The sequence below is a fragment of the Sesamum indicum genome, linkage group LG8, assembly GCF_026168435.1.
Source record: "Sesamum indicum cultivar Baizhima isolate 11 linkage group LG8, ASM2616843v1, whole genome shotgun sequence".
NCBI classification, from domain to species: Eukaryota; Viridiplantae; Streptophyta; class Magnoliopsida; order Lamiales; family Pedaliaceae; genus Sesamum; species Sesamum indicum.
The window spans coordinates 25,709,005-25,724,979 of NC_142664.1; the positions used below are offsets into that span (position 1 = coordinate 25,709,005).

A 15,975-nucleotide genomic window follows, 5' to 3' on the forward strand; every position below is an offset into this window, starting at 1 on the left:
AAATGAATTCATTGTATCAGTTTTAAAAATCGTCATTCATTTTATGTTCCATTTCTTTTGTATAACAAAGATTTAAATTACACATGCGCAGCGAAAGTGCTTGGACAGACCGGCCGAAAGGACTTTCTCAAGGCTTTGATTGGATATGTTTTGGACATAATTCTTGTAAAACACACAATTGAGAGTAAATCCCTTACAGTGTGATGCACCCAGCTAGGTTGACAACGCAAGAACGCTTCTAAGAGTAGAGCATGCCTCTGAAGCTGGGGAACAAATGCAACGTCGCAAGTATTTGAATCAGTTAAGGTAATACAGACCTCACATTCATGTTGATGTTTTGTCTTAGAGATTGATAGTCATATATTTACAACATACATTGTCAAGAACTAGGTGAAAAGTGAAAACACTTTCTTGGGTGCTTTTCCGAGTGAAAACACAGATAAAGATGCTAAAGATGAGATCATGAACAGGATTTCATGTATGTTGAAAGCAAACAACTGTAATTTTTGTATGAAGTCAGGTTCCGTTCAAACATACATTGAACTGAAAGCTTTGTAGGGTGTTGCCAAGAGCAGAAGTGTCGTTTACAAATACTTTTTGTCTCCGTCTACAAGTGAAGATAAGGAGACAGAAGGCTAAGTTGAATTAGCCCTCCAGTGCTGATGCTCCAGAAATAATTTCTATCGATTCGCGAGTAATGGATGGATGCTTCACAAATTCTGATAGTTACCACAGAAACTAATCAATTAGTTGATGAGAAGATTTAATTATGTTACAACAAAATAATACATAAAAAACCGAGTAATTGTTTCTAATATATCTTTTGATTCACAGGTCTACCATTAACCATATATGACATTGATTTGCAACGGAACTCCACCAAAAGTAGCTATGTCTCTTCCTTCGGGAAATTCTTGAATATAACTTCAACGTGCCAAACAGGTTATAGCTCGTTTGTTTATGTTCATGAGCTTAAAAAATGTTGACACCCAGTATGCTTACTCAGCTGTAGTTGTAGGTCAGAAGCAAGAACCTAGAATGGGATATAGTATTGTTATTTTCAATGATATGACAAACCTCAACGTATCAACGCCATCATTCTCCAAAGCGTTGGATCTCCAAATAGTCTCTTCTGCAAGATGATGCACCAAGATAAATTGAGTCCACCCATGCGCTCTGGTAAGTATGCCATTAACAGAAGAAAACAAAACATCAACAGAACTTCCATTATACACTTACATAATTACAGACGTCACATTACTTTTTCTGAGATTAACTACAGGTCCCATCAGTTTCCCAAATAAGACATCTGAATGAACATATCACTCAAATTATTATTCAAACAAAAAAAATCTCTTTTTTTTTCTTTTTTGTTGGTAAAAGAGTAGTATATCTTAAAGAGGAACTACATGGTTTTCCTTTCTACATTTTGTGTGTATGGAGGGCTGTAATTCTTCTGTATCAGAAGGAAGGAAACAGATTACTGCCGACATGCCTTCTACCACCATTCAAGCATGTGCACACATATCTAGTAAGCAGTCACAAACCTACCTCAGTTCTAAAATACCACCACCAGCCTAATACCAACACCACCCTCTTTTTAAATTTAGAAGTTAGGGGGCCAGGGCCTCGTCATGTCTTATAGCAGGTGTGCCCACTGCTTGAGAATATATATAGACATGGGCTTTCATGTTTCAATTACCAATATTTAGGCATTTACCACACTGATGGAGCTTTTGAATACTGAGGTTATGATGAAAAGACTCCAGACTCCACAGATATAATAACTCTCACCGGAAAAGATGACAAGGAGAAAACACATGTGCAGGAGATTCACTAGCTAAATTGTCAATATGACATGCATCAGCATCTGCATAATAAATTGGGTCCTCTTGATGGATGTATAAATATATATATATTTAGAAAAAGATGTAATGCATCATATAAATTAGATCTTTTACCTTCTTCCTTCACTGTTAACTTATGATCTGCAACTGCACAAAGCGAGAAACAAAATTTACAGGCACTGCCGCGAGTATGATCATAAGCACAATAAAACCAAAAACTTATTAAGGAAAGACAGAGCAGAAAGAAACAAAATACCTGCAGGCAGGTACTTATTAAAATGTATCAGCCGACACAGACTAGTAATATATTGGGGAAGGCATCAGATGATTGTGGTAAGAAAACTTAAAAGCCAAAGCATTTTAAGACTCACGAGGATATGTTAGACAAATACTTTGTACGTTAAGGAAATGCATAAATTTTAATTATCTGGGCTGTGACCCACGCCATACCTTTGGTATTTAGCTACAGGCTTATGAATAAGTTTATATCTTTAAACATTCTAAATGTTTGATTTCTAATGTAGATATTCTGGTACTCAGGTCGCAGCTCTAAAGACAAAAGATCGAAGTATGGGATCCAAAATTTTCCATTTGTTCTAAGTCAAAGAAAAATACTTGGACAGTATTTATAAGATGCGTGATTTTCTTTGTTATACGATAGAAACTAACACATAAATGCACAACTAGTTAAAAATGCGAATCCCTTGAGTGGTTCTGATATCACTTGAATTATGGCAAGTTGAGAATACCTCTACTTTGGTCAATTGTTGCATGTTAAAAAATTGAATCAGTTCAAATCACAGTGGTTTCCATTTGCATATGCAGTTAGGTAATACAGAAGTGAATCTCCAGCTAACTGCATGCTTGAAAACAGCAAAATAATGATTATTTAAAGGGGAAACCCAGCAGAGATCCACAAAGACAAGAAACAAAGTGAAACTAATTCATTATCTATACCTTCCTGGTTCCTGCTGCATCACGTTCTCTGACATGACACTCCAACTCCTCCCTTTCTCTCTGGTCACGCAGTCTTTCTTCTTCTGACCGTAACCAGAAAGGTTGCATGTAGTATTAAAGAACCATGAATGAAAGACTACAAAAATAAATGAAGAAAGGTGAAACAAAAAGAAGTACACAGCAAAGAAGTATATGGAAAAAGAAAGAGGGATGGACTCTTCCACTGAGAATAGAAATACAATGAAGCATAAGCATGAATATGATGATAAAAGAACCATACCTACATCAACTGCAACATGACGGCCAATATAAAAGGCATCCAGTCTCAGATGCAGGCGAATAGTGTGACTGCCCCTGGGCAGCTCCGACTTGTGAACATGGCTAAAGCATTTTTCAGTAAGTTGGCTGTTGAGCAACTAAGTTGACAAGGCCAGGGCCCTAATATTAGTCCTTTGATCTATATATCTTATTACTTGCATGATCAAGTACTCAGAAAGAATTTTCCATGTGATTCTTTCATAAAGATTCCATGCGTGCTTGCATGAGTGTCTTTAATTTTGCAGATGGAACAATTATACATCAAAAGCAAGGCAAACTCAATGCCTAAACACATCGACCAATGACGTAAATAGGGAACATATGAAAAGAACAAACCAAAGTTTTCATACATATATAATAGTAACTCAGAACCATCATATTTTTCATTGGAAGTCCGGCTTTTTACTCGTTTTTCTTGCCCTCGATTTTTTACTACCTACACCATCATATTTAGTAAAACTAAAGCATCTCATAAATACAAGAAGATCTGATGCAGAATCTTACCATAAAAAACCAAAAAAGATTCTGCAGATGAGAGTACAAGCATGAGTACCTCATCATCCATGTTATCCTCAGTTTCAACTTTTTTTTTCCTGAACTTCTTGTTTCGAGTTTCCTCCTTTTTAAGCAATGGAGCAACAGGAACCATATAATCACCCTCATCATCTGCCTCCAAAAACTTGTAGGTCTTTTGTTTCCGTGCAAGTACTGCCACTTCCTTTCTTGTTGTGCATACAGATGACAAACAAGTATAATTATCGATGCTAGTATTATATTAGTGTTTGAAAATAAATGATTGCATGTAGATTGATGTGAGAAGATTAGCGATGCTCTCATTTGGCCCTGAAGTCTTATGCACTACTCTAGCAACAATTCTTTGGCAAAAACGCGAATTCTTCAGCAGGGAATGAGATTCTCAAGTCTACCAGTTTATTTACAATTTCAGAAGGACTTAGCTGCGTCAATGTAGCAACAAAGAACAAGACTTAAACATTAAAGAAAATGTAATTAATATTATCCAATTGCTACAGCTTGAGTTATTCTAACTTTGGTGCTAGCCATATGCAAATATGTACTTTACAGACATATAGACAGATACCACAAATGTGTATGCTGTATATTAAGAAGACTTAAGCATTCAACACCAACTTACAGAATGTTATCACATATTGGACAAAGTTGGGCTGGGATTAGCCCAAATTAGGGTCATTAATTTATCAGAAACCCATGTCTTCAAATCACCCTTTTTCACTGCATTGACAGAAAAAATGAAAGTCCTGTAAGCTCACTCCATATATTAAGTATGTAGAAAAACACAATCTAACAAAAAGTAAAAGTTGGAACCTGTAAAGCTCATAATCAAGGAACCTTACATAGTTTAGGGTTCTCAATACCATGATTTTTATCATAGCAATTAAAGCTCAAAGGCCAAAGTAACTAGTTAGGATTTCGAGGTTTATATAGTTTTTCAGTTTCCTTAGAAAAAAAGAAAGGAAAATGGAAAATCAAGTCAATTGATTGAATATGAGAATTGCACCAAAATAGGTTTCACTTCTCACAGCAAAGCAAGAAACAAATTCTAAAATCCCGGGGGGGCGGGGCGGGGGGGGGGGCTATATTAAGTACTTGTTTTTCTCCTTGTGATACAATATGCAATACTTTTCATTATTATCTTGCAAAGGATACACCTTCACCTGCTCAGAAGAAAATTCTGTCTCCAACATAATCAAATTGGACGAATATGCTAATATTCTTATGTAAATGGCAAGAAGCTTCAATGAAAAGTTTAATCCAGATGGTCTCTTTACAGAAATTTTCAAAACCATAGGGTAGCAAAACTACCTGAATTCATCACACTTCCAAGAGAAGGATCTGCTATTCATTAAAATCCAAATTCTGTTGCGTATGCCCATAACTTCTCTTTGACTTCACTTCAGCAATTGACGTCAACAGTCTGAGAGAGTGTACAAAAATCACCAATAATCTTTACATGAACACAAGCCATGGCGAAAGTGGTGGAAGCGGTTGATATCACGAACTACAATTTCTTGATTCATGGTGCCAGAGACGAACTTCATAAATTCATGACAGTCCCCACAGATACGAAGGTTCTTGAAGATTCTAATTTTACCACTACTTAATTTGCTTATTAGAGCAAAACCTAAAGCTAACCTTTCACTATGATGGAAAAGGTTATCTCTTTTTTCCTTGTCTGTTACATTATGAAGCACATACTTTGTGTTAGGCACATACCCTGCTTCAGAAACTCTCTTTTCCAAGTCCTCCAACTTCTGATGGATATCCGACAGTCTTGGATGTGATGCATCCTGAGATAAGAAAACATGAACTTGGGCGTCAACCTCAACCCAGCTGCACCCAGGTTCCTTTTTTATGCCCTTACTGGTCATTAATGCCCTAACTTTAGAAACATCATTCCACCTCCCTCTGCTAGCATACAGATTTGATAACAAAATGTAGTTCGAATCTGTTTCGGGATTGATTTGAAAAAGTTCCTGAGCAGCTATTTCACCCAATTCCAAATTTCCGTGGACTCTACATGCCCCAAGAACATTCTCCCAGATCAGAGCATTTGGTGTTAGCTCCATATGCTCGATTAGGCTTTCAACCTCATCGAATTTGCCTGCTCTACCTAGTATATCAACCAAGCAAGCATAGTGCTCAATAATCGGAGTAATTCCATAAGATTCACTCATCGAGTAAAAATGCTTTCTTCCTTCTTCAACTAATCCCATGTGGCTGCATGCAGAAAGAATGCCTACGAAAGTAACTACATCAGGCAACACTCCTGTGTTCACCATTTTCCTAAATGCTTGAAGAGCCTTATCAGCCTCCCCATGTTGAGAATATGCACATATAATTGTATTCCAAAGGACGGTATCACCTGAATGCATGTCATAAAACAATGTTTCTGCATCATCAATGCATCCACATTTGCCATACATATCAACAAGTGAACTGGCTACAAACATATCAGCTGACTGCCCACTCTTAATTGCCAGGGAATGCAACTGTCGCCCATTCTCAAGGCTTGCAATCCCAGAGCAACCCCTCAAACAGCTAGCTAGCGTAAACTCGTTAGGAATAACACCTTCTCTCCGCATCTGATTGAAATAATGAGCAGCCTTTTCTCCTTGATTAGTCTGTGAATAACCTGAAATGATAACTGTCCAAGCGAAGACATCTCTCTCCATTAATCTGCTAAAAATTGCTTCCACATCTTCCATGCACCCACACTTAGCATACATGTCAAGTAAAGCAGTTCCGACATAGCCATTATTGATAGAGTTATCTTTAATTATGTGAGTATGTACTTGTTTCCCATATTCAATATTCAAGAAGCTTGAGCAAGACCTCAGCGTGCTAATGAATGTGTACATATTTGGCCTAAAACCTTCTGTAAGCATCTGCCTAAAAGTCCTGATTCCTTGATCAGAAGTTTCATCATGGAATCCAGATAGAAGGGCATTCCATGAAACCACATCTCGATTAGTCATTTTACTGAAGATATGGTACCCATCATAAATAGATTGAAATTTCATATACATTCCAATCAGTGCATTACTTACCAAATCATCAGATTCAAAGCCAAATTTGTGAGCACAGGCATGAATGCTTTGACCATAACGCAGGTCACCCAAATCAGTGGCAGCACTAACAAGACTGGAGAGGGTAAACTGATTGGGCGTCATATCAGTACACCTCATTAAGCGGAAGAATTTGGCTGCTTCTTCCTTTAGACCCTGCTGATCAAGTACACTGATAATCGAACTCCATGCAACTATATCAGGACTTTTAATCATCTCAAACACTTTAAGGGCATCATTAGCTACTCCACATTTAGAATACATATTAACCAGGCTGCACGTGACAAAATCATCAGGTTCACCCCCAATCTTGATCGCTATTGAATGGACTGCCTGGCCAGCTCTAAAAGCACCAGAGCTAGCAATTCCTTTTAAAACAATAGATAATGTGTAATTACTAAACCTCATCTCTGGCTCTGTCATTTTGGAAAACAATTGCAAGACTGCCTCTCCGTCTCCCTCCTGTGCATAACCATTAAGCAAAGTATTCCACATTACAGCATTTTTCTCAGGCATCATACGAAAAACATCAACCGCGTATTCCATCTCCCCACATTTGGAGTAAAGATCTATTAAAGCAGCACCAACATAAACATCTGAAAGACAACCAATCTTAACCACCTCCCCATGCAATTGTTTTCCAAACTCCAAATCCAACGACATTGAAGATCCCTTCAGAACAGTGGCAAAAGTAAACTCATTAGCTCTCACATCCTCCCTCCTCATCTCATAGAACAACTCAACACTTTCAACCCCATACCCTTGAGCTACAAAACCTGATATCAGAGCAGTCCATGACACCACATCTTTCAACGGCATTTGGTCAAATACGTGGTACGAAGATTCCAAAGCCCCACACTTTGCATAAAAATTAATCAAAGAAACCCATAAGTGCATATCAGGCTCTATTCCACTTTTAATGATACGGCAATGTATCACTTTACCTTTATTCAAATACATTTCAGCTGCGCAATTTCTCAGCACTTCTGAATACGATTTAAGCCTATTAATGTCACTCACACTTTCTGAACCTCCTCTCAGCCTTCTACTTCTTTCCACTCCTTGATTAACTGAAACCTGTAAGTAACAACTCTGTGATTCTTTTGACGCTTGCCAAGGTAGTATCTTTTCTCGGTTTCTTCTATAACTAAACTCCCGACTGGGCTTTTCTGTAGTCCTTAGAGCGGCAGTAGAAAAGGAAGACCGGGAACCAAACGAATAGAAGAGATGGTTATTAGTCAAGGAAAACGCAGAACACCTTCCGGGAACTCCAGGAAAAGTTGATAAAATACCACGGAATACTGTTTGGGGTCGGTTGCGCATCTGTGAAGAGGCAAAATGGCATCCCATTAGCTTGGTTAGAAGATAGAAAATAAAGAGCTGCGCTATTTCATACCACTCGTCAAGTACCGGACAGTTATGAAGCTGTCGCCGCGGATTGTGGAACGCAGCGGTGTTGCAAGGCATGAACTTCTGTGGAAAGGGAAATAATTAAATTACTCTATCTACACTGTTTATCGACCTTAGCAGTCCGCATACTCTAATATCTACGTAAGCAAACCAAATTCCTCATCAATAAAACACCAACAGTTTTCAAATATCTACTAGCAAATTCTCCGCGTACAGAATAAAAGAAACATAGCCTATAATCCCGTAATGCTCAAACTCGCAATTCTCGCAGCAAACCAAGAAACACAGAAGCTAAAATACGAGACGAAACTTTATTTTGCGAATGCCCACAAGAGGTAAAGGAACAAAGCTTCAGGTTGACAGCAAAAGGCACCACGAAGACCGGGATGTAGACAGAGAGAAGGTTGAGGTGAGAGAAACAGCGGCAGCTGGATGCAGTTGGTGGAGAATGGAGGTGGCGGTGCGGCGGCGATGGCACTGTAAACGGAGGGGACAGCCTCCGCCTCTGAGATTTTTAGTTATGAATTTGGTTTTCCCCGTTTGTTATCCCTTTGGACTTAATTCTTTAGCCTCTCTTTACAAATTAAAATTACCTATAAATAACACTAATTCAAAAAATAATAACCATTGTAGCACATCGTTGCTACGTATATATATAAATATTTTTTTTATATTTTAAAATATATTATAAATAAAAATAAAAATTATATACTAATATATCACATTTTCCAAATAAATAAATAAAAATAAACCAACTCACGACTATTATCAGTACAATAGGAAAAATAATTATAAGAATGTTACAAATTGTCGTTTCTGAGTAAAGTATAGTGGTTTTGTTCAACTCTCTCGATATGAAAACATCAAAACAAAAAATAGAATATATTCTATTGATATTTTTTAAGTTAGATCTAAATACATAATAAACACTTTTTAAGGTAGATTTAACTGACACTTTTTGAGGGGGGTGTACCTGTAATTTATCTATACTAATATAAAAAAAATGGGTTTTATACTCATAAATGGTAGTTAATGACATTGTCGCACTAATTTTTTATAAAAATAAAAATGTCCTTAAACTAATAAGATAATTAACTTATTTAACTTTTCAAATTATATTTAATTAATAAATTAGTTTTCTTTTTTTCTTTTTAATATAATGTAGTGATTTGTCTATATTGCTCTTATCTAAAATCTATTTTAAAGTGTGAAAATTTATTTATTATATACATATAGAAACGACGTGTCACAACAGCTAGTCTTATAAAAGATAAAAGGTGTTTGTGTATTTAAATTTATTTTTAAAATGTGTCAGTGTAATTTACCTTAAAAAATAAGGGTATTACGGATAGAAGAGCTATTTTTAGGGGAACTAAACTTCAATTTTCTTCTAATCACCTAAATAAAATGTAAATGTATTCTTTAATATATGCAAAAACTTTCTGTTGTTTCTATTCTAAAATGGTGTAAAAAAATAATTAGAATTACACACTTATGGTAGTGGAAATATTAATATCATTTTTAAGATAATAATTAACAAAATAGAAAAATTCCCATGTTGAGAATCATACATTTACATTAGCATATTTCATATATATACATAATTTAAAGGGATAATTAAATTCCACTCCCCGTAAGTTTTGTATAATTATACGTAAACCATATGTGGTTTGAGAAATTATACCTAATATCTTTGAGGTTTACTTTCATCTAACAAATAAGTCATTTCATTAGTCAAAATTATTATTACTGACTTCTTATAACCTTAACAATTTTATTTTATCCACTAGTTTACATTTTGAATAACATTCAATATGTAATAAGATGTAAAATATCTTATAAAATGTATGAATTTATTATTTCCTGCTGTATCGAATTTGGATCAATGTATTTCAAGAATAGAATTTCCATTTCATATAAGTGAAGTCAATCGAACTAGTTTGGATAATCTAATATTACAAGGTACTTTTGGGGACACCCATCTAATGTTTGAATTTGTGTTTTAAGTGTTTGATTTTGTATTTTGGAGATAGAGAGAGAAAAATAGAGATAAGTAAGTGTATGTTGAATATAAATGGTATGTTTGGATCTGTGTTTTGAGGTAACTTGAAATATTTTAAAATAAGTGGTGTAAGTTTGATATTGAGATTTGGAGACAAAAATCACTGTTCATTGTAAAATCATATCTCTTTTATATATATTTTTATACATAAATATTGTGTATTTAATATTTTATTTTTGAGAAACAAGAATGACTGTTTATTGTCAAATTATGTCTCTTTTATATTATATATGTAAGTGTATATATACATATCTTATAAATAGAAAGTTGAAAAATAAAAAACACACATATAAGATATAAAAATACAAAAATAAATATAGGGGCAGTGTTTGAGAGTTCAACATCTCAAAGTTGTTGTCTTGGGTTCGAAATCTATTATGCTCGCATCTTAGTGGTTGTATACGTGGAATGGATTATTAAAAAAAAAAAAAAAAAGACATCAATCCTTAAATTCAATTAATTATATCCAAATATATTTTTAGATAATTTTCACCAAATATACTTTGAGTATGTACATGATTTAGTAACTAATTTTTAAAAATAATGATTTTGTTAAATGTAGATGAAAAATGATTGCACTCACACAAACGAAACCCAAAACACTGTCGTTTTATAAGGATACGATCGAAAAAAAAATTGAACCAAAATAATATATATATATATTTATACTATTATAAAAAAAAATATTTTGTCTTATCAATTTTTTTTAAATACCCGAATTATCTTTTATTTTATTTATTTCCTTTAAATTTTTTTGGTCATATTAATAATTTTAATATTTTTTAATAATGTCATAATTAATATATATTTTTCTCTTAACTACCCATTATTCTCCACCTTTATTATCTTTTCATAATTTTTTTTTTCTTATCATCTTGAGGTGTTTTTTTATATGCTTGCAGGAGTCGCGTGCCATGATAACTAGTTCTATTATAAAAGAGAACCTTTTATTCTACCAATTTTTGAAATTTTTTTCTTTTATTTTATTTTTTTCATTAAAAAAATTTAATCAGACTAATAATTTTAATATTTTTTAATAATTTCATAATTGTATATATATATATTTCTTTTAACTACCTATTATTCTATATTTTTCTCTCACTTAATTCTCCATATGTATAGTAATGTATAACTATAATTTATTATTTCACATTAATTTTTTATATGATCTCGAAAATCACATGCGATGATAATTAATATATATATATATATATATATATATATATATATATATAGACCTTTTTCAAAATAAAATTACATCTAGAAAGACTATGTCACTAGGCAAAGACAAATACGTTGAAAAGTTGGTTTTGAAAGAGCCATAGCCGAGTTTTTGAATTTTTCCACGGACTGCAGTTTCTTACCAGTTTCACCTTTCATCACTTGTCCCCTGGTTTACCAATTCTCTTGATCAAGATTTTCATGTACTAGTATTTAATTTGTATGTGTCGATCGAATTGAAAACTCAACCACTTCAAGATTCGTCCTTTTCCAACTCTCTCTCTAGTTTCTCTCAAGATTTGGGCGCTCTGAAGTTTGGTGAAAGAAGTGTTATTCTCGGAGCTCTTCACTTCTATCCAAGTCAAGATTATCCCTTTCATCTTTCTTGAAATTTCAGGTATTCCGCCAAGATTTCTTTCTTAATCTGCACGTTTTTGAATCATATTTTTTGTTTTGCTTCTAAGAGATGGTTTGGATTAATCTTTCCAATATTTGGAGTTTTGGGTCAACTACCCTTCATGGTTATTGTTTTGATCAGAACTCAATTTCTGATTGTTCTAGCTTAAAGATATGTGATTTCTGAGTTTATCTGTGATTGTGCAGTTATTTTTGTTTTTACTGATTTTATGCTTGTTTCTCAATGCAAATTCTGAGTGGTTCTTTTCCTTTTCTTGGTTAATTTGCTTGTATTGATTATGTGATCGAAAGCCAGGTTTTAAGAATCTTTGATGTAGTTATTATCATGTTTGAACTTTTGAGGAGCCCTTTTTGCCTTTTTGTGAATCTTCCTTTGAGGGTTTGGTCCATTTTGTCATTATTGCTGCATCAATTGTAAAGGAATAAAGGGAAGTGAAAGAAAGAAAGAAGGTCTTTCGGTTATGAAATAGCATGTAAAAGTGCAAAGCTGAGATGCTTTATGTTGTGCTGACCTGTGATCAAGAAATATAACATCTGGATGTTGGAATTTTGTGTAATTAGACAAGTCATCTGGAAGGATATCATTGATAGTGGCTTTCGCATGAAAGTTTTCTAATATATCCTTAACATTTGCATTTCAAATCTCTCTCTCTCATTGTAAATCTAACCACTTCATCTTCTACATCACATGGTTTCAATTGTTTTTCCATTCTGCAATATTAAGTTTCCATTATAATAACCTGTTAATATTTCTTTTACCTATGTGTTCATGTCATGCTGCCTTTCCAAAATTGTTTTGCCTATTAGTTGCTTATGGTTGTAGCTATGGTTTATCAATAACAAGCATGCTCTCACAGTTTTTTTCCATTTGGTTCTGTACTTTCAGGCTCTTGTACAAACCCAAGACAGAATCTTTGGTTGATCAAAAGTGCACCTTCCCCAACAAAACATAGTGTAATTTGATCCATATTATTTTCCCACTACAAAATGTTTGGTCTTAAGAAATCTCCCTTACATAGGTTTTCTAAGCACAACTCAGCTGACTCTGCATTTCCTGTTAGTAACCATGCGAATCCTTTTGATTCGGATGATGAGTTGGATAATAAGAAAATCCGTGAAGCTTCTGCAAGAACATCGTCAGAACCCTCGCTTGTTGCGTCAAATTTGAGCACGAATCCTTTTGATGACGATGAAACTAAAGGAACCTCCTCAACTCAATGGTCTATTAATTCATCAGCAAGAAACAGGTACAAGAATGATTTCCGTGACTCTGGAGGATTAGAGAACCAGACTGTGCAGGAATTGGAAAGTTATGCTTTATATAAGGCTGAGGAGACTACGAAGTCTGTCAATGATTGCCTCAAGATTGCTGAGGAGATGAGAGAAGATGCTACTAAAACTTTGGTTACTTTGCATCAACAGGGGGAGCAAATTACTAGAACTCACATGGTTGCTGCTGATATGGACCATGACCTTAGCAGGGTATGTCTTATTAAGTTTCCAACTGGTATTATGTTAATGCATTAAGATTTGTCAATTAAACGGGAAAAAGATTGACTATTTGTATTTTGATATACATGAGAGGATTATTATTGATATATGATGCAACCTTCACTTTTTGCCTTCTTAAGATTTAAACCAGAGTATGGATAATCTAATCCTGCTACTAAAAAAATAAGCAGAAAGAATGAGCATGGGTCATTTTTATGCTTCATAATGAATATTTGGGTGGGGGAATGAGTATTGCTAAATTAGGTTAAAATCGGTTCCTTCATTCGGTTTCAGTGGTTTCATTAAGGATTAATTTCTCACAAGCTTCCTATTTTCTCTCTCATTATTCAGTTTCAATTAGGACCTATACAATTTCTCATGAGAACCTGTACATTAATTACTTCATATGCCTTTGTCAAGTATTGCTTCTGTGATTTTCTTGTTTGCTTGTTTCTCCTTCTTTTTCATTGCCTGATGTGTGTGTTTGGAAGGATGAGAAATGACAAAAAAGCATGGCCTAAATCTCTTTCCATTACTGAACTTTATAACAATCTTGTATCCTATATCCCACATGCTTATCCAATAGAGTTGGAAACAGCCAGTTGTTTCTCATATCTTTCCCCGCAGTAGTAAGTTCTGCAAATCAGATTCGATTGGATTCTAAGTCATGTAAAGGCTTTTTGCCTGGGAATAATGCAGGCTTCTGAAATATACCTCACATCTAAGACTTTCTTTCATTTCTCTCCTTTATGTCTTTAGAACTTTAAAAAATTTGTTTTCCCTATTTGCAAGGGAGAAATTGACCTACACTCTGTGGAACAAATATATAACTCTGGCAACCAACCGATCTTATGGATTGGACGATTCATGTGGAATTTCATTATGATTTGTCATTATGCTACTTAATGTTGAAGATGCTGTATCTTTCTTTTGTTCTTCTGTAAACATTTTGAAGCTGTAACTTCCTTTTCTGTTGATCATCTAGGGTCTTAAATTATTTGATATTGATATTAGGGTGAGAAGCTTTTGGGAAGCCTTGGGGGCATATTCTCTAAGACATGGAAGCCGAAGAAGACTCGCCCAATAACAGGGCCTTTAATCACCAGAGGTACTCAGTCAACTTTCTACCCCCTATACCAGTAGTAGCATTGTTTGTTAGACATGTATACAGAGGTAATTTGTGGCTTATGACTAGACATTTAGCAGGGTTTTTACCTTGCTTTGTGTGAGCGACTTGTCGTTTAATACTTTGATGATCTTGCAGACGATGCAGTACATAGGAAGGGTAACCACTTGGAGCAGAGGGAAAGATTGGGGCTGACTTCTGCCTCAAAGGAAATATCACATACACGCAAACAATCTTCTGAACCCACCAATGCTTTGCAGAAAGTCGAGGTATGCTAGTGATATGCTGAAAATTTTGACGTAAATTTCTAGAGTCCTGTGCTGTAGGCAGTGATACTATTTGTTCTATTAGTTTCTGGCTTGTGTTAATGTTAATATTACTTTAGTGAAGTAGGTTGTGGCTACTGTCTCTAGTCTTGAGCGACCCTTCTTGAGAATATGCACATATAAAGTGTTCGAGAAGTGCAACTTGGCGTTAACCGGCTATTTCTTTAGGAACTGTTCAACTGAACTTATTTAAGAGATCTTATAAGTTCCTATTTTGTGTGAGGTTTTACCTTTATTTTAGAAATAAACTCTTGAAGTGTTATGATAAAAAAAAAGGATAGAGTTTATAACTCATAAAGATCGACAATTTTGTAATTAATATATGATCAAAAGTGAAAACTGTTATTAATATCTTAAAATTAAATCAAGAACTCTTTTCTTTTCTTTTTTTTTTTTTAATTTTTTATTTATAGAAAATCAACTTACAACATCCTAACTTATAATCTCCTCTAAAAATTTTACCTAACATTTTAAAATAGCTTATGAAAGGTTTGAGGAGCTTATAAGCTCACCCAAAGCACCCGCCTAGTCTTGTGAAGATATCTGAAGCTTTTGATTCCTCTTTTATTCTTTTGATGTATAATTTATCCACTCTGCAACTTGGAGGTGTCCTCACGTACAAGCAACTTACTGAATTGCGCGGGATTATGACAGGTAGAAAAGGTGAAACAAGATGATGCCCTTGCAGATTTAAGTAATATTCTGGGGGAGCTAAAGGATATGGCTATTGATATGGGATCCGAAATCGAAAGGTAGTTTTCCCACCTTTCTCATTAATTCCTTTTTGTTTCGTTTTCATTTTCCGCATTATGTGATACCAACATCCTATGCTGACCTCTGGAGGGGCTAATTATTCTCTTAATTCTTTTTCTAAACAATGCAGGCAGAACAAAGCTTTGGACCATGTTCAAGATGATGTTGAAGTGCTAAATATTCGTGTTAAAGGTGCTAATCAGCGTACCCGTCGTTTGCTTGGCAAGTAGGACACTCAATCTGACAGCCCTGTGACGTTGGCTTCATCTATTGTGTAACTTTCCGTTATGCTGTCTCTTGGCAATTACCTGTTCAACCAACTCTCTCAGCTTTCTATCCATTCTTAGAATTTGTTGCCTCCATGTAGAGTTACTAATTACAAGATTCAATATATTTACCTATTGATCGTCCTAAATATAGTTGATGATGGTTATTTGTTTGT

At 34.7% G+C, this 15,975-nt stretch overlaps 2 protein-coding genes across 51 annotated transcripts; one reads left to right on the forward strand and one right to left on the reverse strand.

Moving 5' to 3' along the window:
• Positions 1–717: 717 nt before the first annotated feature.
• LOC148787331 (pentatricopeptide repeat-containing protein At2g03880, mitochondrial-like) lies at positions 718–8,713 on the reverse strand. 50 transcript variants are annotated; one of them, XM_088883732.1, is made up of 6 exons: positions 4,965–8,713; positions 4,276–4,373; positions 2,805–3,844; positions 1,962–1,994; positions 1,240–1,309; positions 718–1,132 (listed from the first exon to the last, which is right to left on the reverse strand). In XM_088883732.1, the coding sequence occupies exon 1, from the start codon at positions 8,192–8,194 to the stop codon at positions 5,096–5,098; it is 3,099 nt and encodes a 1,032-aa protein (XP_088739858.1). In that variant the 5' UTR covers positions 8,195–8,713; the 3' UTR covers positions 718–1,132; positions 1,240–1,309; positions 1,962–1,994; positions 2,805–3,844; positions 4,276–4,373; positions 4,965–5,095. The 50 variants fall into 50 exon arrangements, with proteins under 50 accessions (XP_088739858.1, XP_088739859.1, XP_088739854.1 ...); XM_088883733.1 differs by lacking the exon at positions 1,240–1,309 and adding an exon at positions 1,795–1,870; XM_088883728.1 differs by lacking the exon at positions 1,240–1,309 and adding an exon at positions 1,795–1,870 and having other exon boundaries at positions 718–1,176.
• Positions 8,714–11,492: 2,779 nt separating this feature from the next.
• On the forward strand, positions 11,493–15,972 carry SNAP29 (synaptosomal-associated protein SNAP25-like 29). The gene is made up of 6 exons (XM_011089026.3): positions 11,493–11,817; positions 12,724–13,319; positions 14,343–14,436; positions 14,593–14,723; positions 15,435–15,532; positions 15,664–15,972. The coding sequence occupies exons 2-6, from the start codon at positions 12,825–12,827 to the stop codon at positions 15,761–15,763; spliced, it is 918 nt and encodes a 305-aa protein (XP_011087328.1). The 5' UTR covers positions 11,493–11,817; positions 12,724–12,824; the 3' UTR covers positions 15,764–15,972.
• The last annotated feature ends 3 nt before the right edge of the window (positions 15,973–15,975 follow it).